Source organism: Chironomus tepperi, unplaced genomic scaffold, assembly GCF_022539635.2.
Source record: "Chironomus tepperi strain 1889 unplaced genomic scaffold, CSIRO-AGI_Ctep_v1 contig_68, whole genome shotgun sequence".
Taxonomy (NCBI): Eukaryota; Metazoa; Arthropoda; class Insecta; order Diptera; family Chironomidae; genus Chironomus; species Chironomus tepperi.
The window spans coordinates 462,153-489,564 of NW_027226190.1; the positions used below are offsets into that span (position 1 = coordinate 462,153).

Sequence of the window (27,412 nt, forward strand, 5' to 3'; positions counted from 1 at the left end):
GAAAATTTTCAACGAAATGAATATAAATTAAAATAAAGATAACTTCGTGATTTCATTCTGTCCCTATTTTCGAAGCATTTAATAAACGTCGGAATGTTTCAGTCCTTCGAAAATGTGTAAAACAGAAGGCTGACCATAGTTTGAGATTTATAGCTTACTTTTGAGAAACAGAGAAGAATCGATAGGGGTTGTTCGTAAATGATGTGTATTAATATTGTGTTATATGTATTGTGCAAGGTGTTGTGTGTGAATCTTTGTCATGTCGACATCACTATGTCAGTGTTGTCAAAAAAATAGTTTTTGAGCTACGGTACAATTTGGTATGGTACCGTATCAAATTGGAATGAAATCCTATCTTTGGTCCAAAATACAGCTAAGAATCATATGTCGTGTGCGATCTTGGTCAAGGCTAACCATCAAGGTGTGCCGGAAAAAATAAGAGGTTGCTTATCACTGGGTTCTTAAGATCGAAATCAAATCTTCCTAGTCTCAGTCTTGAGATTTGTCGATTCTGAGAATTTGGAATTCACTAGTAATGACTGAGATGATAAGTTTAATCATTCGTCCATAAAGTTCTTATTCTGCATTCGCCTACATTTGGCTCAATGTTACAATCGAAAATTAATTTTTGAACCTACTTACCCTGGTCGACAATGAGCATAATCATGAGTATGCTAACAAAATTGAGTAAACTCTTGAGCATGCTCATTTAAATGAGGAGCGTGCTTTTGTGAACTATGGTAAAGAATAATAAATTCCCAATCAATTCTGATAAAATTGATGAAACTACTTCCTTTAATGTCACTACTTTATCACATTAATAGAGATGAATATACTAAATTTGATGTTAATAAATGAAGAAGTGGAGATTTTGTACAATTTGTCAACTTAATAATTCTTTTCCGTAAAATAAACAATCGCACTAAATTTAAAGTTCAATTTTTGAACTCAAAGTTCAATATTTCCAAGGGATGGATACATGAATGATAAAATACATATCCAATTATAAAAGAACAGTCACGCAATTTTCATAATTAAAAAAAAACTCTCCAAACATCAAGAATCTTGCAAGAATCACCTTCTTTAAATATAGTCGTCATGTCCGTACAACTCCATAAGAATGAAGCACTTAAGACGATGAGAAAAAAAAACAAAAATAAAGAACTCAGTTTAGAAATTGAGAAGAAAAAGAAAACATGGAGGCAACAAAAAAAAAATGTTCCAAAAAGGCACACAAAAATCAGAGATTGAAGCTTATATACCAATTTAAAAGAATATATATATAAATTCAGAATGTAAAAGCACGGAGCAGCAAAGAGAAAAAAAGAACATATTTTTGGCAATAAAAAGAACGACGGTAAATAAATTTTTATGTAGAAAAAGAATCCAAGATGAATTCGCTATGCGAATGAAATTTCCACAATCCCTGCTTTATAAGTAAACTAATGATTACAAGAAAACCTTTATTGAATATGTTATCATTTATCTCAATCTTTGTTCAAGTGATGAAAACGTATGTATTTATATGCGATACTTGATAATAATTTCTTTAATACTCTTATTTTATCACTTAACACTTTTTATGCTCGTTAAAATTGTATAAGTATGAATGTGTGTATACCCTCATATATACAATAAACTGCTGCATGCACAAATTAACTATATAAATTGAAGTAATAAGCTAAAAACATTTATTTATTTTGATATTATACAATACATAGACCCGACCCACAAATTTTATTTTATTTTTTTTTTATTCCTCTTCGTATCATTTATGTCTGTATGGGAGAAACAGAAAAAGCCAATGGCTGCATTGCACTAAAGTGAAGTATTTTTTTGAATGTTTGAATGTGTGGATGTACTTTTAAATTTATAACATAAACTGGATTTTCAAGTTTGTATGTTTCTTTTTTTCTAAAAATCAACGCCTTAATGCAGCAACTTTTTACGGTTTTATTGAGTCAGTGTTTGAGGAATACTCGCTGAGTTAAGACCGTTTTATTGAACGTGCGCAATGTATTAAGAAGAAGAAAATTTCTTTAAAAAATTTAAATAAATCAATCAATGAATAAATTAAATAATAAACAATAAATGTTTGCAGATTAAAATCCCTTAAAAGGAAGTAGAATAATTGAAATAAAGGAAGTAAAAAAAAAATAAATTAAAAAATTATTCCATTTTAAAAATTTAATGAGAACATTAAACTACTTAAAAAATTCATAAAGCGACGGTAAAAAACAATAAAAAGTTCAGCATATAGTTCTTGTGACAATTAAGAATTAATTAAATTTAAATGGAATAATGTTAATATTTTATCTAAAATGATGGCCATATTTATGCCAACGGATTTTAAAAATTTGAGCATAAACAATTTAATAAAATTACAATATCCGTCGCATATCCTGTCTAATGAGAATTTATTGAAACCATATTTCAACATTGGCTTTGGAGAATCGTCAAGTTCTTGCATGTCAAATGTTGTAGGCAGTAATAATTTACCTATAATGAGCGAATTAAGTGATCAAAATAATTTAATAAAATCGAGATTATGTTCCGAAGACGATAGTAACAGTAATGATAGTGAATTGTCCGTTGGTCAGGAAAAAGTGCATAATGAACAATCGGAATCAAAAAATAATATAAAAAATAATAATATTAATAATAATAATTCAAAAGAATCAATTGATTCCGATGATGATGATGAAGAAATGAGCAATGCGTCATCGTCACAATATACAACAAGCTCCACACGACTATGTAGTCCGCAACAAAATACCCGAGAGATTGGCGATATGATGAGACCGATCCAATTACATGAAGAGATTCTAAGAAGTTCACAGCTTTACGCTGAAGAAATACTCCGTCAACGTATTGCTGCCGCCGCACGCCTACAAAGTGCGACCGACACAAAAAGTCACAATAATAATAGCTTAGATGAACCTGAGCCATCGATAATATCTAAATTAAATTTCCAAACTGGCTTATTTTCGTCGACAAAATTATCGTCGGCCGATAATGGTAGCAATGAAAATGGAAATAATATATTTAGTGCCAAAAGTGCCATAAATTTTCAAAATATACATTCACATCTGAGTGCAATATCTCAAATTACACATAGTTTGGGCAGCAATATGAAAAAAGATGATACGACAAGCTTAAGCAGTTTATCAAGAGAAAGCTCACAATCGCCATCGGGTTTTCAACAATTCAATAAACAACAACATCATCATCATAATCTACATCATCATCATCATCATCATAATCATAATCATCACCAGCCGAAACATGATTTTCATGCGACCCATCAAAATCAATTACATGAACATAATCTTAAATTTAGTATTGATAATATTTTAAAGGCTGATTTTGGTCGACGAATCACAGAACCATTATTGAAAACATCAAGATTAAAAAGATCGTCAAAGCATCAACAACAACAACAACAACATGAAAAGGAAAAGATCAATAATAGTTTTACTACTGTAGATACATTACAAAAAGAACCTCATAATAGCTCGGTGACAAAAGACAAATCTATAGATCAAACATTTTCATCATCTACCGAAACATCATCGAAAAGTGATGCTGGAACGAGTACCTCTCCGGGTGGAACTGTTTGGCCAGCTTGGGTAAAGTATCATATCTTTTAATATACAATATAAATATAGAGGCTTCTTTCAACAAATATGTATTTTCTCTCCACGACGCTATTTATATATAATCCATTAAGGGATTGAAAGACGATGCGAGAGAAATGGAACAGCATTATTGCTTTTTCTTATATCCATTTAATGCCTTTAAAGTCAAATAATATTTGTAAATATGCATACATATAATGATAATTAACACAATGTATCTTTCTTATATTTGTTTAGGTATTTTGCACACGATATTCTGATAGACCTAGTTCAGGTAAGTCAACGTCTATTTTCTATTACACATATATATTTAAATTACAATACTTGACAATAATGCCTAAATATCATTATTTATTCAATTGCAATAAACTATCTAATTCACACTATGGTGTAATGCCAATATGAGAAATGTACGGAAAATATAAACTATAAATTCCCATATAAGAAGTAGCTGTTATATGTACACGATATACATATATAGAAAATACTATTCATTAGCAAATGATTATGTTTTGTTTACGTCAATTGTGATAATTGGCGTGATATGGAAAAAGCTGGTTTTTATTAAATTTATATCTTAAGGATTTTTTTTGCACACAATAAAAATTGAGAGAGGGGTTGCAGAAATCTCATTTTTGGTCATATGGATGTGCAACAAACAAAACGTAATTTAGGGTACGGTAATGAATATATTCAATTTTTAAATGTAAGGATTAAGAATTTTGACATTTGAAATAACTTAATGGCTACTGACTAGTAAATATACAAGAAGGAATAAATTGTGCATTATTATGATGAAAATTTGTTAATGGTTGCAGTGGCAAGTCTATATTGTATTCTATGGTGGATATAAAGATGATTCTAGAAAGAACCCTATGTTAACTTACTATAGTTGGGAATAGAAACAGGAATTTAATATTATTAAGTTTTCAAATTTTGCCTTACATTTTCAAACGTGTTTTTGTTTAATTTTGGAATTAAACATGAAGGATCTAAGCACTGAAGACGGGAAATCGAGAAATCCTGACAATGTCGATCTCGATCCCATCTCCATCTTGATATTTTGTGAATAATCGAGACATTCAGAGCCCTACATTGATTTAGTGATCGTTATGCCTTTATTCATAAGATTTGAACCTAAGATTTTTAAGAATTTCTTAAGAATTCCTTAATTCTTTATGGAAAAAGTATTATTATTGCTTTAGGTAATGTGTAAATGACTCCATATTAATCTTTCTAACAAGCAATAACGTTTTGCTGTTCAGATCTAAATATTAATATCTACTAAAGGCCGTTCAATGGCTGACAATAGTAAAACACCTAAGCATTGCTCATAAATCTTAGCCTACTCTTCTTATTTTTGTATTCAAGCTACTCGATTAAATCTTTCAAAATAACCAAAATAATATTCCATAATCTTGAATTGTGCTTCTTGATCTATCCATCGCAATACTCTACTATGTAGCTATACCATCTCAAATGAGCCACAAAAAGCTTCACACGTTAATTTTCCTAATTTCATGAATAATTTTTACAAATATTCATTATTACTTAAATAATATGAAACTCTTTGTGATAAGGCCAGCAATAGAGTCAGATGGAAAGTCTGTTGTAGTAACCTAAGGTTCATATCGATGCATGATTCCAGTAAGTAGTAAGAAACAAGGAACTTTACTTAACAAGAAGTTCATTAATTTTGGACTTAAACTATTTCAAAATGTGCAGCTTAATTAGACTTAATTACAAAAGTGATAAAGCATCATCTACTACCTAAAAGGAGCATAAGAATCCTAACCAATACTACATAACAATTACAACCACAACTTAGCATGTCTGTACCTATCATACCAACGTTCCTTAAAAATTAGCAATTCAACTTTCATATTACATACCCAAATTTATTAATTTAATTACATAGCATATAAATATTTAAAAAAAATAATAATTACAAAACAATGCAAGCTTCTTTCAACAAAAGAAAAAAACTTCACCTGAACCTAAAGTGAAACTCAGTAATTACAACATAATTAAGAAATAATTGGGTTTAAATAAATTCAACAATACATCTGTTTCTATCGTTTGTAAGCAAATGAAAAAGAAATTAATTTTAACAAGCCATTGATAAGTCAATTATATTCAAAGATTTTAAATTATTGCTTTCATCTATAAATTCCGAGTGGCGCAATTGGGGGGAATCGCAACATAAGTTCTATAACCCCATAAGACAATCCCTAAGAGGCCTAAGAGTCCCTATTACGTAAGTGAACGGCCCCTAACTCGCATAGGGCAAGTGTAGTAGACATAGGCAGAACGCCCCCTAGGAGATAGATAACTCCAATACTTAGCACAAACAGAAACTGTATATTGAGCAGTTCCACTCCCCTATACATGCTTTCATGATACAGAAAGACCAGTACGGTACCAAAAATCGGTCTCTTTGCCTGTTAGGGAACTATTGTCGCAGTGCTGTCAGAGCAATATTGTATCTTACCATTAACATGCTCTACCAGGCAAAGAGCGTGCTCTCAAGAACGGAGTTAGCTAGAGCAACGCTCACGAGCATGTTCATCTCCCTGGAAGGCAAAGAAGATGCTCTTAGAGCTTGCTCCCCTAAATTATACTAGATAAGCATGCTCCTGAGTTGCTCTTAGCTAACTCTGCTTTTGAGAATGCGTTCTTTGCCTGCTATGGTTTAGTATATTAAAGGTAATCAAACTCTTGAAGCCATGCTCTTTACCTATTAGAAACGATGTAACAGCAATGACCTAGCCAACACGCTATGTTGTTCGGGAACTTAGACCAATCATTGACAAATATGAGCTTATATTTTAAATTGTATTAATCCACAAAAATTCCCACATTTTAATCAATTGACAATAGATTGTAAACCGACATCAAAATATCAACCAAAAGTCAACATCAAAAATTTGAAATCGATTTAAATTAAGGCACAAAATTTATGATGCCAAAATAAAAAAGTATTTTGAAAAAGGCAATTTTGAAATTGCCCGCATCGAGAGCACGAGTTGCTGTTTGTAATGCATGAGTTTTATATTTTTATTTAATTAAATTTTCATAAATTGAAAATAAATATGTGGCTTGCTGCGGTTGATATGTATGAAAAAAAAAAAAAATAAGGAGAGTTGTTACTTCACATATTTAACACTACATCTGATCTGATTCATCTTTTCGTCCAATTAATTTTTAATTTGAGAATGACACATGATGCTTTAAATCTGAATATTTATGTCTTTCATTAATTCAACAGTAAAAGAAGCGTACACAACAAAAAAAAATATATATAAATTAACTAGATTTATTTCTTTTTAATTAGATTAATTTAAAACATTTTACACGAGATAAAAATCTGTGTTGCGATGAAGGAAAAGCTTAAGAGTGTGTACAATTCTTTTATGTTTTTTAATTATTTAATTATGTACTTAATCGTCTTGAGATATTTATTTGAAGTCTCCTCACTCTCTCTCCTTCTCCTTCTCTCTCTCTCCGTTTCACGAAAAACATTCTTTCGGAGCTTAAAAGTGTATAAAAGAAATGAAATGAATCATGCTCGATGTACTGCAACGCTTTTCAATATAAATGAAGTACATAACGAGTTCGCAAATGTTATGTTAACGTTGTAAACACATTAAATACTAAAGTACGGAAAGGCACGCACACATTGATGATTATTGTCATCACCGTTGGTAGTAATTGAGTCGATAATTTATTCCATACATTCTCTTCCTTTTTTTTCATACAAAACTGCCCTTTTTGCGAACCTTACTGATGTTATGATCATCATTGCCATTGCCATACACAATATAATCCACAACAATAGTAACAATAATAATGCAATGATGATAAAAAGCACTGAAAAATATATTTCATTTGTTTAACGCGGTAACTTCTTGAAATAGGGTGGAAAAAAATTATGCAGTACAGAGAAATACAATGAGAAAATTATTTCGAGAGGCTTCGATTTTGATGATGTGATTAAGGCGCATTTTTCTTGGAAATCTACAAAGAGATTGTAAATTTCGAGACATGTGTTCTTGTGGATTTAACAAAGGAATTCAGGTTAAGGAGAGAAAGAAATTTGGAACAACACTTCAGTTATTGTTTGTTAAGCAGTAGTCTGCAAATTATGTGTCATTACTCAGAGACGTGCATTGGATTTAACTTTTAACCTTCTCATTCTACCATTTTGGACCAAATTCATTAATTTGCTGAGGTTTTTTGATAAAAAATTTCAAAATTCTTTTTAAATATTTAAGTTTTACACAAAATTATAACTAACCAAAACGCAAACTCACTAGGTACTCATCAAAAACCATATTCTCGTATGTTAGGTCTAATCCCGTCTAATCTTTCTGGAAATGTAACGGTTTTCCATATTTTAGTTCAAAATTTGAATTTTGAAATCTGAATTACTTTATTTTAGTACATTTAGTACATAAGTTACAAAATTTTAGAAAATTTAAAATTTAAGTAATTTCTTGACATTTTACAAGCTCATAACAGATTAATTACATAACTTTGAACTATATTCTAAGAGAAGATCAATAGTATGACAAGCAATTATTTCCATAAAGTCTAAATTTTGAAGAAACAAAATGTAATTCAAATTGTAAACAAAGATTTGAAATTTTGAATGTTGAACTTTTTTGAAAATTTGAATTTTGAACTTTTTTGAACAACTCTTGCAACGGGCAAAATTGCGAATAGACTATGATGTCTCCCGAGTTGACAAAAATGGGTTAGGATTAGTCATGAACTGGACATAACGTATTTTTTTGTCCACTTGGGCCTGAATTATCACATCAGCCTCAATCTCTATTTTCACACACAAAATCTCTCAAAAATGGACATTTGGTCAAACCATGACTAAACAGAACATCTATTACATCCAATTCCCCCTAAAAATAGATATTTTGTAACATCAACATCGATAGAAAAAAAAAGCTCAAAGTTATTCATTAATGTTTCTTTTATTCACGACTATATGCCTATTTGAGTCAAATATTGTCAATATCGAATATTGTCTCGTCATTTATTTAATTGAAGCTCAATATGCTTCTCCTCTATTATGGCTCATTTTACTTCAATAGCTCAACTCTCCCACAAAAAAAATGTTATATTTGGATTAGCACTGAATAAACTGACAGAAAAACTTCAGCACCTATTGAAGTTTTGAGTATATTCTGTAGCAGCACTGAGTTTGGTATGCTTTTAATTAGCTTAACTCATAGGTGTGGTAAAACTTTCTAGTAATTGGGTTGTTAAATATTTTAACATAAAAAGAGACTAATTCAGACCCAAAACACAATAACAATTTCCTAAAAAAATGTTAAAGTCATGAAAATGGACTTGTAAACTCATACTCATGCTACTCATGCTTAGTCTTTTAGATTAATGTGTAAAAATGCAATTGCTTAATATTGTTGACCTCAGTGGAATGTTTTTTGAGGTAGTAAATGAGATTCTCATTTAAGATTACAGCCGATAATCAGTCACTGCGGTCATTAAGTTAACGTTATTACACATTAAAAGTTATTTTTTTATGATTTTAAAAATCTCACACAATTTAATGTGTCAATATCTTTATCTAAATTACTATACAGTAACAGTGATGCATATGCTGTTGGGTGTGATTGCATCTAGGTATTAAAAATTGATGGTTTTACTCCAAGTAGTCGAAATGCTGTGAACCGAGATAAAAAGTATGAAAAATTGTATTTCTCTTTTGGGAATTCACTGTCAGTTCATATGAAGTTTGTGGTAGTTTTAATACAAACTGTTTCAGTTTCATATCTTGGGTTAACTGGAATTTGAAACAGCGAATGCATAGCAATAATAATTACAATCCTTTATATAATTCGTGATATATGCATAAAATGTGGAATTTCGTTGATTTTACTGTTAAAAACTGCAAAATTTTAGTCAGAGCTTGGAGTCGACTCAAATTTTGTATGAAAAAATGACTGAAAATGACCTGACTCTTAATAAAATTTAACACATCTTGTCTTGACTACGTATAGTAGTGGTGGACAACCTGTGTGATGCGACACATTAATGTGCATTCAAATTTTTTGGAAACACCATGTACCGTATGTCGTGTGCAATTTCGGTCTAGGTTTACCACCAAATTACGCCGCAAACAGTAAAAAGTTACCCACCACAGTCTTATAGAATTCGTGTCGACTTTGAGCTCTGATTTTAGTTCCTTCATTAATTGATCAGCACCACTTAGTCGTTAGTACACCGTGACCTTATAGGGTTAATCTCATAATGTCACAAATACACCATAGTATCTTGTATGCTTTCTCGAAATCCCGGGATTGAAATTTTCGGAATTTCTCGGGATATCTTCTATTAGGGTATCGTAGCTGGCAACAACATACTAGATGCTTGTTCAATAAACTGTTAATTTTTGTCGAAAACCAGTGCTTTTAAAAGTATAGTTTGAAAAAATCTGGTTGAAAATGCAATCGTTTCAGATGAGGGGTAACTTCCATATTAAAAGGTTTGTCTCGATTGAAGAGTTTAGTCAAATAGCAGGGAAAGGGGTTTGACACATAAAACTATCCCAGGACACACTAAAAGCAATGCAGTCCCGCAACACGATCTCATTTGTATCACAAATATCTTTTCGACACTCCCAATCGGTTCATATTGAAATGTTGGTTCCCCAGGGCAATTATGATACCCTAGGTGGCATTATAATTAGAACCAATTCGTACCCAATCTAAATTGATAGAAATTTCGAGAATTCCATTACTAATTTTTGAAAATAAAAAAAATCGTTATTCTGTAACTTAATAAGCCTTAAAGGTCTTAACCCATGCAAAGACACTAAAATAAATTTTTATTTGCATTATTATTAACCCATGACCCTAGTCTAAATTACACATTACGACCCATAAAGTTGAAATATAGATGTCGCCATGATTAATAAAAAGTTCAACATAAAAAAAAGTCTTCATAAAAGTTATGTCTAGTAATTTCACATAACACTATGAACAGTCATTTTACAGGCAATATAAAAAGGCAGTAATAACATACAAAAAAATACCATTAATAAATACTTATCGCTTTTAATGCCTTCTCAAAAATTAATGTGTAATGTGTAAATAAATAAAGAGTATTAGCTCAAAAAATTAACGTGCTTTAATGTGTGGCGCAGAAGCATCATTTCCATTTTTTTTTGTGTATAAATTATCCGAGCGGTTAAAACATGTGGATGATGAATTTGGATATAAAGATGTTTTAAAAGAAATCTGTGCTAGCAAGTCTATCAAAAAAAAAACGAACAATTTCTCTCTTTTCCACGCTCAGCACTGCTCTCTTTTGTCTCGATGACGCAAAAATTACTTTGTTCGCTAATGCAAGTTTCGTATAAACAGGAATTTGCTGTGTGCATACGTGATGTCACGTCAGGATCTCTTTCCTTCACTCAAGCTATTACACTCGTATATTACAAATTACCATAAACTATTTTTTGCATGTCATATGGATATAAAAATGCAAATCACATTACCTTTTCCTTTATATCACTGCTGTTGTCAGTTGATCAGCTCTAGTAAGTTCCCCAAAAAATAAAATAAATTAATCAAGAATTTAAAACTCAAGAAATCTTGATGTGACGTCACGTTCAAAATATAGCTTCTGCACACATTATTAAGACATTTGTTGAATTCAAATGTATTCGTATATTTTCATACTCTTAGTAATATTAATAAAGACCACACATTTGACATTAAGACCACCCATGTGAAAAAAAAAGTAAGAGTGAAATATATTGTAACTACAGCCGAGTCCACTGCTTTTTTTATATATATTTTTTTCGCTACAATTAGTGCAATTTTTTATACAAATAAATGTCTGACTTGTTTTTGTTGTCAAGAATGGATAGAGAGAGAGAGACATAGTGCTAGACAAGGTTATGTATGGAACAGCAAATAATGTTATTAATTTATGGTGATTCTGATAAATAACCAACTAAGCCGACATGATTTTCTTATTATTTCTTGTGATTTTTGTCAATTGATAATTCTGCCTTTATATTTTTTTTTGTTAATGTGATAAATTGATGAAGTAAGTATTGATAGATTAATGATAGTAAGGTTTGAGAAATATATAAAAAATTCATCGTAAATGTTCATTTCAACTCTTGAATTTTTATATATATATATTCACATACTTCATCAGACACACAAAAACGCGAATGAAATGAGTAAGAAAGAAGAGAAATATATTCAACTTCCGACCAGATGTGACGAAACGAAGAATATATAAAAAAATGAGCATAAAGAGAAATGAGTAAAATGCGCTTTTTAAAAGGCATGCTCATTGCAATAAATTCGTCTATAATTTCTTATTCACTTCTTTTTTTTTGGGGCATACGAATGGTGTTCGGGTGGTCAAATCATCTTGATCGGGCAAATATTTACGAGATTTATTTGTGATGTGTGTGACTCATCATTTGATATTGTTGAGCAAAGACGAGTTGAATTTTATTTGGAGACGAGTAGACTGCAGAAGATTAAATTCATACAAAATGCGAGTCGACTTCGAGCTCCGTAACAGACTTCGTAACAGGGAAATAGGATGCTCTTGAAAGCTTGCTCACCTGAAATATACTGGATGAGCATGCTCGTGAGTGTAGCCCTCAGGTTGATCTGTTCTTGACAGTGTGCTATTTGCCTGTTAGTAAACTTGAAACTGTTTCATAGTTAATATCAATGATCGCTTGTCCGAGTATCACAACCCGATTAATCGATCCAAAGCCGGCAAATGCTAGATTGACGTCTGATTTTGAATTTTGGAGCAATTAACCAACTTGTGCTATTGGGACTAGCTAATCAAGAGAATATTCTGGAACAGATAAAAGTAAACAATTTTAATTTGAAGAGACTAGACTATATAGTCTAAAATTCACTTTAAATTCTTCAGATTAGCTATAGAACATTATGCAAATTATCGGGAGTAACCTCTATGGCTATTGATAAGCGTAAGAATAGCACTAAAAACTATAACTAAACAACAGTCTATTAACCCGTTAAGTACAAATTGGTTATTCTATATCTATAATCCAGCACCAGACTGACGTAATTCTGGCATGATTCCAAAATGAACTCCCGGTTATTACATTTAAAAGAACCTCTATCTATGCAGATCATTAAGATTTCGCCGCCTTAAGGCGTTTTACGACCAATGAGTTTTAGAGAGTGCGTCAAACAACTGCATTTAGTACATCACTACAGTTCATGGTCGATTCAGAATCACTGTCCTGGTTGCATTCCTTAACACTTTAAGAATCCGGTTCTGTGTGGACGCTCCATTAACCAAAACTATTAAAAGTTAGCTAAAATCTGGTCGAAGGCTTAATATAGCTAGTTTTCAGCAAGCTAATAGAAAATTATGATTACTGGGGATATGGCACCATGACGGAGTCTTTCCTTCAAGTCGCTCATGTGACTAATCTCAATTAATTAAAATCTAGTCGTTTGGAAGTTTATTGAGATTTTGCAAAGGTTTGAATCAATTCTAAATCATTATTACCTAAATTTTAGTATTCATATGTTAATGAGTCCAACTAATAAATCCTAATATATCTTAAAGCATATCCAATTAGAACCATAATTCATCTAAAAAGCTTATGACTCAATAGCTAACTCAAATTTTTAAATATACACTCCAAAAGAGTCATACATAAGGTACCTTCATTATCGTGTAGGATGTTTGGCCTCAAATTATTCTGTTAATTTTCTTGGTCAACAGACTGTATCAATATCAACAGCACAGACCATAAATCGAACGATAATGCATAGTTGCCAAATAGTTTACTCATCGATGTACAGTAAAGGAACTGAGTGATGAAAATTGAAGAATTTCGCCAAAACTAAATTGAAATTTAAAATCCCGTGAGTGATGCACGCCCTACTACACTTTATACAGTTCCTCAATATCAAGCATAACGACAGTGTGGTGCATTAAATGAAGGAGATATATTGAGCGGTTAAATAGTTATTTTTTTTATATAATTAATTGATCTACACAAACAGTTTCAATTTTATCTCGTCTGCTGTAAGCAGCATATAGACATGCAATCTTATTTCACATTTGTCATATGCTCATGCGCCTCTGAAGTTTAAATATATCTATAATTATCGTTTCACACAATTAAATTGAATTGAATTATCATAAAGCATTCTTTGTTGTTCATTATAAAGTAACAGATAGCGACTGAATGCCAGTCGAGTGGAGTCCCAAAAGAGTGGAGAATTGATTGCCAAAAACAGCTTAATTGACTCCAAGCGCCAGATAAAATTTTTTTCTTAAATATTTGTGTTTATAATACAACTTTTTTGAATTGTTCTTTTTTCGCTCTTTTGTACAAGACCACCCAACATGCTCCACGCTTTTCTTTCTCTTTTTTTCTCATTTTATTTATTTATTTATTTTATTTTATTTTATACTTTAAGACGATACACACTGTACATAATTTGATGAAAAAAAAAATTAATCAACACATATTTAATTTAATTACCAATTTTCTGTTGAATAGATACCGTATACCTACATAGGTACAGTAGATGATTTAGCGAGAGATATAAGTGCCATAATTGATAGTAGATAATTTTTTTGATGGTAACGGGTCTTTTTCGGTCTTTTTCTTATTGAATGAAAAATGAGAGAAAGACGGAGAGACTGTAGATGAGTCATATGGGAACACTGGCTTTAGATAAGCTTCGGAACTTCTTTTATTTTTATTATTTTTTTCTCATACGTATTCAACGCGATGCTGCTTTGTAATTAATCTATTATGTCAATAATCATACCCGCTACTGATTTTTTGTGGTGTTCCCGTTGAGACATCTTTTTGTGTATTGTGGAAGTTGCTTTATTGTTAAGGTTCTTTTTGGGTTTTTAATCAATTTTATTACTCGCTTTTATTCAAAAGATTTTTGTGGGTTCAAGTGGTTCGGTGATTGAATGGCTATGTTCTTTGGGACTTGAGTATCACAAACTGGTTTAAGGCTCATGGGTTCGAATCTCAGCATTGTCAATTATTAAGTTAGTCTTTTTTCGAATTATATTCCCTAATGGGCAAAGATCATGCTTTCGAGAAGTTGCTAACCTAAAATATACTATATGAGCGCATGCCCGATGAGTGTTGCTCTCAGCTTACTCTGCTCTTATAAAGCATGCTCATTGCTAGAAATTCATATGAAATGTGACTAACAAACCTCTCTGTGTAGACTAGAAACATGAATATCATCAAAAGAGAGGTTCGAAACCCAATAACCTAACAGACAAAGAACATAGCTGCACGGGTACCTAAAAGTGTTCCCTTTGTCTGTTAGGGATATAAACTGTACACACATACTGGTTAGCAAGAGGTTGGCAGAACCTTATCATTAGCCTTGAAACGCATATAATATGCAGCTATCTCTAATAGACATTGAGCATACTCATATTAATCAGTATACTCAATTCCAATGAGTATACTCAATCAATAAAGCTAAGCATGCTCAATTTTGTGACCACCATCGTGAGCAAACAACTTGTCTGTTCAGCTATTAATATAATAATAAAGAATTTCCATTCAAGAATCAAGTTCTGAGATAAAATATCCAATAAATTTCATTAGTTACCTAATTAACACATTAATCTCACATGCTTCTAACTCCAATAAATTCAGATATATTCAAAATATTATTTCGAAAATCACCCAGAATGCTCAAGTTTAAGGTCTCAATAATAATAATTTACGACACGTGACACGACGCACTAAATAGACATATTTTCGAAAGTTTTTAAAAGAACTGATTTCCATAAGTTAAGGTGTTCATTCACATTCTAACGGATCATCTATCACATTGTACTATTTCATCATCAAATTGCTATTTTATGGGTGTAAATTTAGTGAAAAATATTTTTGACATTTTAATTTCATAAATTTTAAACAAAAAGTCTTGAGTTTCAGCGATGCCTGCAAATATTTTTTCGGCAATAAATTCACACGGTTTGGTTGTGCAAGTTTCAATGATTTACTTTACAGTTTATTTTGTAGGATGTGCAGATTTTTGGTAAACTTTTGTCTTACGTATTGTTGCAAAATTACTCAAAACTGCCCAATACCTTAATGAAAGACTTTTCGTAACTGTTACATGACTTAATAATTTTAAGTTATGTATCTTTAAGGTTGAAGTCACCAATTTTTACTGAAAATTTAGGTAAATTGAAGAAGATGGCTTGAATATTAGTTCATTGGTCTTACATGACATAGGTCAGGCTTAAGATCACAAGTAGGGCTTTAATACAAGTTACTTGATCAAGTTAGTCTGAAGTTAAACAACTCATAATACTCAGACTGTTGAAATTTTCCGTCAAAAGTCGACTTAAATCTGACTTGAATTTTAGTCTAAATCGAGTCAAGTTGACTTGAATTTAGGTCTAACTTGAATCAAGTTAGCTTGAATTTCATCCTAAATTGAGTCAAGATGACTTTGATTTAATATACAGTCAAATTGACTTGAATTTAATAAAGATTCAGAGAGTTGATATAGATTCAAGTCAACTTGAATGTTATGTGGAATCAAATCAACTCAACTTGACTTCTGATTGAACTTTGAGCACTGGTTTTCAGCAAGCTACTAACAGGACTTAATCGATCCATGATTCGGCATCAAACCATCGTGACTCTGGCATGGTGCCGATTCAAACATAATTTTGCAATATACAAAGTTCCTGATGTGATTCACAGCTTAATCCTTCACTAAAATACTCAAAAGTTTCAATATACAAATCACAAGCATTCCATTATGATTGATTCCAATTCACATAAAAATCCAAACTATTTCTGTCAAAATCCAGTCAAATCAAGTCAAACTATTCACAATCCAATGCTAAATTGTCCAAAAAGAGACTTTAATGTCTCCATAAAGAACTGAATCAAGCAAAAAAAGAAGAAGAAAAAATTTGAATAAATATAAAATTGATAAATGCCATATATATTTAATAACATACCAAAGCGATGATCTATTTAACGTCTTGACATTCAGCTCCTGCTAATTAATGAGATGAAATATGATTAACAAATATGAAGCCACACAAGACATCAATAATGACAATATTTTGTCATCATAATCATCATCATATTAATATTAATATATTTATCCGCTTCTTTATCTCCTTTAAGAATTAAAAACAATTAAATGATCATCACAAAGATGTTGATGTTCTTGTGTTTGATGAAATGAAAGAGTAATAATAAAGAGTCAGCTGTCATATAAACTATCAATTTACATAATAACAAAAAAAACAACAGAAACATCTCTACAACATCTTAATTTGAATTACTTCATAATGAACACATGCTCGCATACCATAAACAGTGAGTGGATGGAAAATAAGAAATGTGAAAAACCCGTCAATGATCAACGATATCATCTAGTAAGTTAAATCATAAACTACTGTACAATCGTCTCTGTTTTGGTACCAAACCAAGCAACTTAATATTGCGATTTCAATAAGTGCTATGTGAGGCATACCTACCTGCCTACATAAACTATATAGTATATACAACATTAATTGCGTAATTTTAAATTATGGCTTAATTTTATTGAAATTATTGATTAATAAAACTGATTTTCCACATAAAGTCATTCTTCATGGTTCTTCATGCACAGAATTATTTTTTTTACTTCCATACCGAAAAGCTAATAATATTTTCATAGCACATAATTTTTGCTCTTTTTCGTTCCTTCTCTTCCTCACTTCCAAGACCTTCTTTCTTTCTTCTTTTTGTTCGTTGCCTTTCAATTGAAGCGATTAAATGAAAACGTTTTTATCATTTCTAATAGTCGACACACCTTAACCGAAAGATTAAATCTTAACTTCTTATAGATAACCTCGTTTAACCCTCTAACTAATTTATTTTCATTGTGCAAAGCAGATGTTTAATTTAATTAAACGTTTTTTTTTCTACTTCTTTTCAATCTTTCTTCAACTTTTCTGTAGAGCTGTTGAGTTGTGGATACATCAACAAGAACTTTATAATCATATCATTTGAAAAATTTATTCATTCACTAGATCGTGTGGATTTTTTTTTTTTTAGTTATGTGTAAATGAATAGTGATTACGCTAAATGAAGAAACGACGTTGCAAAAAAAAAAAAAGAAAATATTTCTTTGAAAACCTCACCAGCAATCACTTACTTACATTCTTTAATTTATTAGATTCATTCGTTTTTGTGTTAAGAATGATATGAGGCAATGATGAAATTGATGTGATTGTTAGTGACTCTGCAATTTTATCTTCTATCTTATTTAATGCGCTCATTAATCAAGCTGAAAATCAATGAATATCATTTTAAACTGGTTAATGGCTTTAACGGTTTTCAAAAATTCAAATTTAACAGTCGAAATTTGAACTTCAGTAAAAGATTGATTAAATTCAAAAATAAGTCTACCGTTATTCAAAATTTCCGCTTTTTTATCAAAATGGATGAAAATAATTTTAACGAATATCAAAGGTTTAAATTTTGTATGCAACCATTTTTGAACTTCACTCAAAAATTGAGTTAATTCAAAAAATAATCTAACGTTTTTCATAAGTTCAAATTTACGCTCAAACTTTTTTGAACTTCATTTAAAAATGGTTTAAATTCAAAAATAATTTTACCGTTATTCAAAATTGTTCAAAAATTTTGAACTTCTCCTAAAAACTCACTTTCCCAATTCAAAATAATTCCACCGTTTTTCAATCAAAATTTGATTTAAATCAAAAGTAAAATTGTCGTTATTCAACCTTTTACTTAAAAATAATTTTAACGACTTTAAATGATTTAAAAACATCCAAAAGTTCAAATCTGACTCTCTAAAGTTTTTGAACTTCTACCAAAAATTGACTTAATTCAAAAGGAAATCTACCGTTTATCATTCGTTCAAATTCTACGCTCAAAACTTTTTGAACTTCCCTTCAAAAACTGCTTAAGATTCAAAAACAAATCTATCGTTATTAAAAATTTTTCCCTATTTTCCCGACGACTTCCGCACTCTCTCGCTATAATGTTTTGTAAACTGATGATTAATAAAATTAATTATCTTAATTTTTTACAGTATCATTTCCCTTACCCGACACCACACAAAAGGTCCTCTTCGTCTATTGAAAATAAAAAAAAGAAAAATGTATGAACAATAATAAGGAAGGGAAAAATGGTATGAATGAAGAATATTAATTTAAATTCATGCGTACGAGAGTAGTGAAAAAAGAAGGAAAATGTGTATATAAAAATATAATAATATCAAATAATAAAATCATTGAGTAAATTTACACCCTCGTTTTTGTGCAGAAATGTTTTATTGTTGTTAAGTTCATATCTGGCTATGGCTATGTTGTGTATACATACGAACATTCTTTCTTATTATGGAACATTCACACCCGTAATCTCTAACATTCACTCAATTCTACGGCTTGCTTACTCGTACGCTTACTCGCTTGCTTTTTATTGTTATTGTTGTGTGCTCCTATTTTTTTTTATCCATTCCAATTCTTTATAATGATGGAAAAATATGTAAGAACGTAAGTAAAGTAAGTAAGTGGAAAGGCAAAAGGCAGTAATAAGAATATAATATAAGAAGGCATACTGAGAAATATATATCAACAATTTCATGAAAAGTGCGGATACACACGTATATTATGCCAACTAAAGAGACTTAAATCGTGTGCATAAAAGAGGGGAAGTAAATTTGTGGAAAAAATAAAAATGTTTATGGTTACTACAAGGGAATTATTTAGGACTTACATTTAAGCTCTGAAAATTTTCTTTTTTATAGCCGTTTTTATATTCAATTGATTGCAATTACGTAAACAATTTTTTTTTTCTCTTTTTTCCGTCTTCTCCTTTAAATAAATTCTGTTTTTACTTAGTTTGCTTATTTGCTGCTGTTGCTTGCCTGCCTGCCTACTTACAGCTTTACTTTGAGTGTCGAGAAGATTGTGTTAAAAGTTTTTCTATTGAAGCAGAGACTGAGTCAGAGATATACGATGAAATTAGCGTTTGGGATGATTCGATAGAAAATAACGAACTTTTGAAATTCAAAAAGTAACGGCAATCTTTTATTTAAATATTTTTGAACTTTTAATGGGATTTTTATCATCCAGAAATTAACGAAACTATAAAATTCAAAATAACGCCAATTTTTATTTAAAACTTTTTGAACTTTCTATGTTAATTTTCGAAATTCAAAAAATAATAAATTTTTGAATATTTTTGAACTTTCTCAGCATTTTTAGCACAATTATTCAAAAAATTCAATGCCGTCATTTTGAAAATTTGAAGATTTTTGAACTTTCCATGCATTCATCAATTTTGAACTCAAATATTCAAAAATTCCATAACAGTTATTTTGGAAAAAGTGAAAATCATTTCAATTACGGATTATTTATCGTTTAATTTAATTTCCCTGACCAGAATACTAATTTTAAACAATTCAATAAATAAATTCACCAACTCACAATCCCTAAAACCGTAAAACAGAGACAAAAGAAGAAGCAAATGCGAGAAAAAATGGAAATAAATAAATAAATAAATTGTAAAACGTCACGCTCGGCTAAAATGACTTGAAAAAAAATTAAATTGAAAGCATATGGATTTGATTTTCGATTGCTATTGTAAATTTTCATTGATTTAATTAAAAAATTCCATTCGATGAACGAATCACACAAAATTAGTTTGCAGGTTCCACTCTCACTTGCTGCTGTAATATTTACTTTAGCACTTCTAATATCAATTCAATTTGTCAAGGATATCTCTTTTTATATCAACCCATGAACAGTCAGCTATGTTAAAATGTCAGTGCAGTGAATTTGAACTAACTAAATTAAAATTTTTCATTTCTATTTTGTGCTGTATCGCAATATATTTTAACCCTCTTATCACATTTTTCACATTCTTTACTTTTTTTTATTGCACTTTTCTGCTGTTTACGATTACAAATTTTCGAGTCTATAAAAAAAATGAAATGCACAAATACAATCGAATACCTTAACAATTTTTCATGATTCAGGCAATTCTTCTTCCTTTCATCCATTTCTTATCACATTTTTTTAAATCACATACACTGTAAAGTCGGATTTCACACCAAAGTATGCTCCTTCTACTACTGCTGTATGCAAAATGAAACGACATCTTGATGCCTTGCGCAAATATTTTTCCTCTTACATATGTACTGTTCCACCCTCTTAACTTTTTGTGTGTTTTCCACTTCAGCAGTATTATAACTCCCCTCAACTAACACCCCTAACATTTTTTTATACTGTATAAATGTTTTGAGGGATTTTATATTTGATTAAATTGAATAAGAATCATGTTTGCGTGAAATTATCTTAATATTATCAAAAGAAAAACACGTGTTAATGTTTAGATTAAAATACCAAACATCAGGAAGGAGGAGGAATAAGACGAGCAGAGGAGAAAATTGCTAATAACAAACAATATTAATTTAAAGTAATAAAGAGTTTTAAGTTGAGTGTGAGATTTAGGCATTATTGTAATACGCTTCATTATTAGCTACTTATTTTATTACTCATGAATTCTAATATATATTTTATTTTCTTTATTTATTTACAGGGCGAAGTAAGTGGCAACAAAATTAATTTCTTTTAATGAAATTTTTATCATTATCATGCAGTATGTGAGTTCTATGATAGGAATGGGGGATTCATATAGGTTATTTGCTGACAAATTTTGTACATTTTAAATTTATTTTAATTAAATTTCACTCAATCAAAATGTTTTTGTTGGATGTTTCAACAACCAAAAGAGCAATTAAATTGTTTTTAAATTCTTATGAATCAAGTTTAAAGGAATTTATGGATTTGAAGTTTAACGGCAATTATTGATTTGAAACTTAACTGTCAATTATCATTTTGATTTTTAACGAAATATTTTGAAATTTTTATTTTAAGAAAAAATTTAAACTTGAATTTTATTTCAACAAAAAATTTAAATTTGAAATTTTAAAGAAAATTTTTAAATTGGATTTCAAGAAGTCTTTTGATTGGAATTCAAACAAAATTTTTAATTTGAGATACTGACTAAAATTCATAAGACCAATTCCAATTAAATTTTAGTAATAATTTTAATTTTCATTTTCAACGAAGATTTGACGAAAATTTCAAATTTCAAATTTATCAAAAGATTTGAGATTGAGGGAGATTGAAGAGAAAATTTGAACTTGAATTTTAGAATTTGAATGATTTGAGACTGAACTTTGAAGTTTTGAAGATTTTAGACAGAATATTTGAATTTCAACTTAAATTTTTATTTTGAACTTTTGTAAAGATTTAAATTTTGAATTTTAACAAAAAAAACTTTTTTGACTTATTTGACGAACGATTTGAAATCAATTTTTAACAAAAGAGCTGAATTTGAATTTTTAACTGAGATTTTTAATTTGAAAATACATGAAAGATTTTAAATTGAGATTCAATAAAAGATTTCATTTTGAATTTTTAAGGAACTTTTCAATTTGAAATTTGAAATTTAAAGAACAATTTGAATTTACAATTTGAAATTTAACAAAAAATTTGAAATTTAAGAAAATTTAAAATTTAAGGAAAAATTTGAAATTTCAACTAAACAGACTTTTGAATTTTCAACTTTTATAGGAAGTTTAAGTTTTAACAAAATTTGAACGAAAATCTAAAAATTTAAAATTAAATGAAAATTTTGAACTTCAAAAATAATTTCAAAAATTAAACCTTAAATTTCAAGGATAATATCAACACAAAACAAGAATTTAAAATTTTTATGGCAATTTATGGCAAAACTAGATAATAATTTCATCGTACAGTCTCGTCCGCACCCCTTTGCAATAAATAACTCATCCTTAAATGCTTGTTTACAATTAATTATCAAATTATTCCTGCTAGAATAGAGAAAAATGTTATGGAAAATTGAGTTTATTTAATTTTATTATTATAAAAGTTCACTATTTAAAGATTTTATTATGATCATTATGAGGCATTGAAGATATTGGTAGTGCTGTATGTACATTAAGCTGCTAGCCTGTAATGGATAATCATTTTATACAATTTGTAACTGCTATAATTGATACGATTGTTTACTTTATATAGATCTGAGATTAACTGGAAAATTCCATTTGCAAGAATTGTGATTTATTTTTTCAATTTAAGAGTTTAATGAGCCTTTCATTGCTATATCCATTGGATTGACTCTTTTCTTTTCAACTTTGTATTTTTATGTGCTATAAAATTGAATTATTTTTAATGAAATTGTAAGCCAATTTTCATAATATTTGTTCACAAATTTGCACAAAATTAGATACTTAGTGCTGTAGGTGCTTAATGAGGTGTATAATGATACTTGATCGATATTTGGTGCAAATTGAAAAGTCATTATAAGTCAACGTCAATCAGAAATTTTAATGAGTTCATTTTTATTCCACGGTGCTTATTAAGTTTAAAAATGTTATTAAAAACTTAACTAGAGGCAGGAAAAGTTAAGCATGAATTTCTCAAATTCCATATAGCACTGTGCATTTAGCAGCATTATATATTCATTTTTAGTTATTAAACTTAATACTTTAATAACATATCGTGAATTAATTTTATTTTTTATTTTACAAAACTTAATACTTTAATTATACATTTAGTTCCAATATAAAATGCACATGTTTATTATTTTTATAAATTTTAATTTAAAATTAAAAATATTTATGGAGCAACATACAGGCAGGTTAAGAAATCTGAATTATATTCAGATTGATGTCTAAAGTATTCATTTTATGTGACAGTTTTTAACGCTACCGGCAACGAGTTTAAATGTGCTGAAGATCATTGGAAGTATAAATAGTATTTTTGAGGTCATTTTTGAGACGTTCTGTCAAGTTTTAGCTGGAATTGCTGATAATTTTTGACTAAAATTAAATATTTTATTTCTTATTATTAAAAATTTTAAATTATTTCACAAAATTGGCAAGAATCAACACCAAAATGTCATTAACTGATCATTTGAATTAAAGAAAGTGAAATTTTAACGGACAAAAATAATTTGAATTTTAACGGTTTTTCAAAATTTAAATTACTGTCGAAAAACTTTCAGACGCGTTAAAAACCAAAACAACTCAAAAATCAATTTTATCACACTCCAGAAGTCAGCAAAAATCAAAAAACTCAAGCGCATGATCAAGTTTAAATCACAAAATCGTAAAAGCGACAGTAAAATTCTATAGAATTAAAAATTCTTACAAATTCCATAAAATAAGCAATTTTAGAATTCTTTAATTAACAATTCCGCATTCCAAATTACAAACAATCTGACAGCCAATTATGTTCGAGACATGATATCACCATAAACATGCAAAATAGCTAGTAACATGACGCACAAGTTGAACAAACAGTGAATTTTTCGTTTTAAATTGTTAATGCCTCGATATATCCACTTTCTGTGGAATTAATAGAAACCATAAATTGTCTTTAAATATTTTCTAATGAAAAATCCGATCATAAACTAGCAATATAATTGATACAATCGTTATATGACCCCCTTTAGCTATACTAAAACTGTCATTTTGAGGGAAATTTAATAAATTTATTAAGTCACCGTAATTTTGTAATCAAGCAACTGCTAATTGTATATAAGAATTAATTTCTATTTTTTTTCTATGTCATTTCGTGGTTTAAAAATGGAATTTTTTCCTTTATTCCAATTTCAACCATATTTAATTGTTATTATTATGAATGAAATTGCTTTATTTAAATACATTTTGAATGCAAATATACCTATCATGAAACCTCAATATTTTGTGAAGAATTTCGTTAAGGAGCAAATTGTATTTTCACCCTCGAACATCAAGTTTACATACTTTTACTTAATATTATAATATTTTTAGCTTTACATGCTTATGTTGTATATACATAACAGTTAGTGAATGAAAAAGTAATTTTGAAAACCCAAAAATTACTTCCAAGAGTTCTTCAAAAGCAATTATAGCATTCTTTAAACTTTATTAAGTATTTACGAGTGGAAAATAATTGTTTTAATATGTCTAAAAAGAAAATTCATTGGCAATGTTAATGATAGCTAATGTTGTGAGTTAGGAAATTATTTTTCCTTTCCTTTTTCTCTGTTACCATTTTCATTTCTTAATATTTTCTGTGCTTATTTCTTGGGAGTGTAATACATATGGAAATTATATTTAGGGGGATTGAATAAGAAGTATAACGGTATTCAAATTAAAATCAAATTTAATTAATAATTTCAAAATTCTAAATTTCAAAAACTCTAAAGTTGAAAAATTTAAAAAATTCGAATGTTCGAAAATTTAAAAGTTCAAAATCTTAATTTCCTAAAATTCAAAAATTTAAGAGTTTGAAAATTGAAGATTCAAAAATTCTGAATAAAAAAATTCTCAAAATTCAAAAAATCAAATTTCTCGAAAAATTTCAAGAGTCAAAAATAAAAAAAGCGAAAATCTAAAAGTCAGAAATTGCAAAAATTTCGAAATTTTACAAATTTCAAGAGTCAACAATTTCTAAAATTAAATTTTCAAAAATCTAAAATTCAGAAATTTCATAAAATTTAAAGTTTAAAAATTCAATTTTAAAAGTTCAAAATTTTTGAAATTTAAAGATTTTCTACAATTTCAAAAGTTCAAAAAATTCAAAAAGTTCAAAACTTCAAAAATTTCAAAACTCAAAAATTCAAAAGTTTAAAAATTCAAGTATTCAAATTTAGTAAATTAATTCAAAATTCATTTTAAATTCAAAATTTCAAGGATTCAAAAACCAAAAATGCAGAAAATCAAAATTTAAAAAATCTTCCAAATAACCCCAAAAAAACTAGACACTCACAGCAAATCACCCCCTAGACTCACAAAAGTAAATCGAATTGTAAATGGTTCCTTACGCAATTATGTTTCCTTAACGAAAAATTCCAGTTGTAAATTAATTTTCTGTTCCTTACAAGTTAAAATGTTATTGAGATACAAAAACAAGGAATTATTATTGCATGAAAAATGAAAATAAGAAAATTGAGTAGTAAAAATGTTAATTTTCCTTTTACTCAGGTCCAAGAGTTAAGAAGCCGAAAAAGCCACCCTCCGAAGTTGCTCCAAAAGACGATGAGAAAAGACCACGCACAGCGTTCTCTGGTGCTCAATTAGCACGACTTAAAGTAATATATTTTTTTCTTATTCTTCCTTACTCATTTTTTATTGTATTTACATTTTACTTCATTGTATATAATGACTCTTCTTCTTCTTACAGCACGAGTTCAACGAAAATCGATATTTGACTGAGAAACGACGACAGCAATTGAGTGGTGAATTGGGCTTGAATGAGGCACAAATCAAAATATGGTTTCAAAATAAAAGAGCAAAAATTAAGAAATCGTCTGGAGTTAAAAATCCGCTTGCATTGCAGCTAATGGCACAAGGTTTGTACAATCATTCGACCGTACCATTGTCGAAGGAAGAAGAAGAGCTACAGGAGCTTCAAAATGGAAATTGATATGTCCTGTCATATAAGTATTTGGATAGCTTATTTAAACTTTATGTATGTTTTAAGTTATTGAGATATCGATTCATCGTCATCACATCATATGCATGACTGTATGAGTGAATGCGGAGCTTATTAAATGGAATAATTTTTTTAATATGATATCCAGACAGAGGTGGTGAATATGAAATCAAGGGTGTGGAACTGATTGATGACATTTTAATCATTTTTTGATCAACTTTGAACTTTTTGCTCAAAATTTGAACTTTCTTAATTAATTTTAATTTTTCTTGATCAAATTTGAACCTTTTGATGAATTTTGATCCTTTTTGAACTTTTTTGATCAAATTTTGAACCTCTCGTTCAATTTTTGATCAGTTTTGATCATTTCTGATCAGTTTTGATCTTTTTTGATCAATTTAATTTTTTTTTATCAATATTGAACCTTCTGTTCAATTTTTGAGTCTTTTGCGATCGTTTTTGTTCAATTTTGATCAATTTCGAACAGTTTTGATTCTTTTGATAAATTTTTGATCATTTTTAATAAATTTTATTAGTTTTTGATCAAATTTTGAACCTTTTTAATCAATTTTGATCAATTTTGATGATTTTGATTCAATCTTGATTGAAATTAAATTTTGAAATTTCAGTTTTGATTCTTTTGATAAAAAAAAAAAATCGCAAATAATTGCTATAAATTGTAAAAAAAAGGATTTCCGAACCACCTCTGGATATCAAAGATAATCTTATTCAACACTGCATTAAATTAAAATATATAAGAAGAAAAAAACCTTCACAGATAATTTTTTTTCGCATGTTAAACTAAATTGAGCTTGTAATATGACTTTGTGTGTTTATTTAATCTATCTAAAGAAATAAGAAAACAAACATAAAGCAAGCAAATCATTTAAAAAGTCTCGCATTCATAGATCACAAAAAATTGATATTCTTAGCATAAACCGAACTGTTTACTGAATAGAAAATATTAATAATATATATAAAAAAATCCTATTGCATTTTTATCTTGTATATAATATACAGTTTCACGATGTCTTTAAGACTTTTTAACGAATGTGTTAATTAATTATATTTACTTGTAACTGAATCTATTGAACAATATTTGAACACATGAGCTGACTATCAATTTACAGTGAATATTAATGGTTGGCATGAGAAGAAGTTTTTTATTAATTTAAAACTATTTGTCAGAAATTTTATTTTAAAAATCTTTTCTTGATGGTCTA

The 27,412-nt window shown here is 29.1% G+C and overlaps 1 protein-coding gene across 1 annotated transcript; it reads left to right on the plus strand.

Moving 5' to 3' along the window:
• Positions 1–1,978: 1,978 nt before the first annotated feature.
• Positions 1,979–26,449, plus strand: LOC139100844 (homeobox protein invected-like). Its single transcript, XM_070653595.1, has 5 exons — positions 1,979–3,629; positions 3,876–3,912; positions 21,277–21,282; positions 25,739–25,845; positions 25,938–26,449. The coding sequence occupies exons 1-5, from the start codon at positions 2,322–2,324 to the stop codon at positions 26,178–26,180; spliced, it is 1,701 nt and encodes a 566-aa protein (XP_070509696.1). The 5' UTR covers positions 1,979–2,321; the 3' UTR covers positions 26,181–26,449.
• The last annotated feature ends 963 nt before the right edge of the window (positions 26,450–27,412 follow it).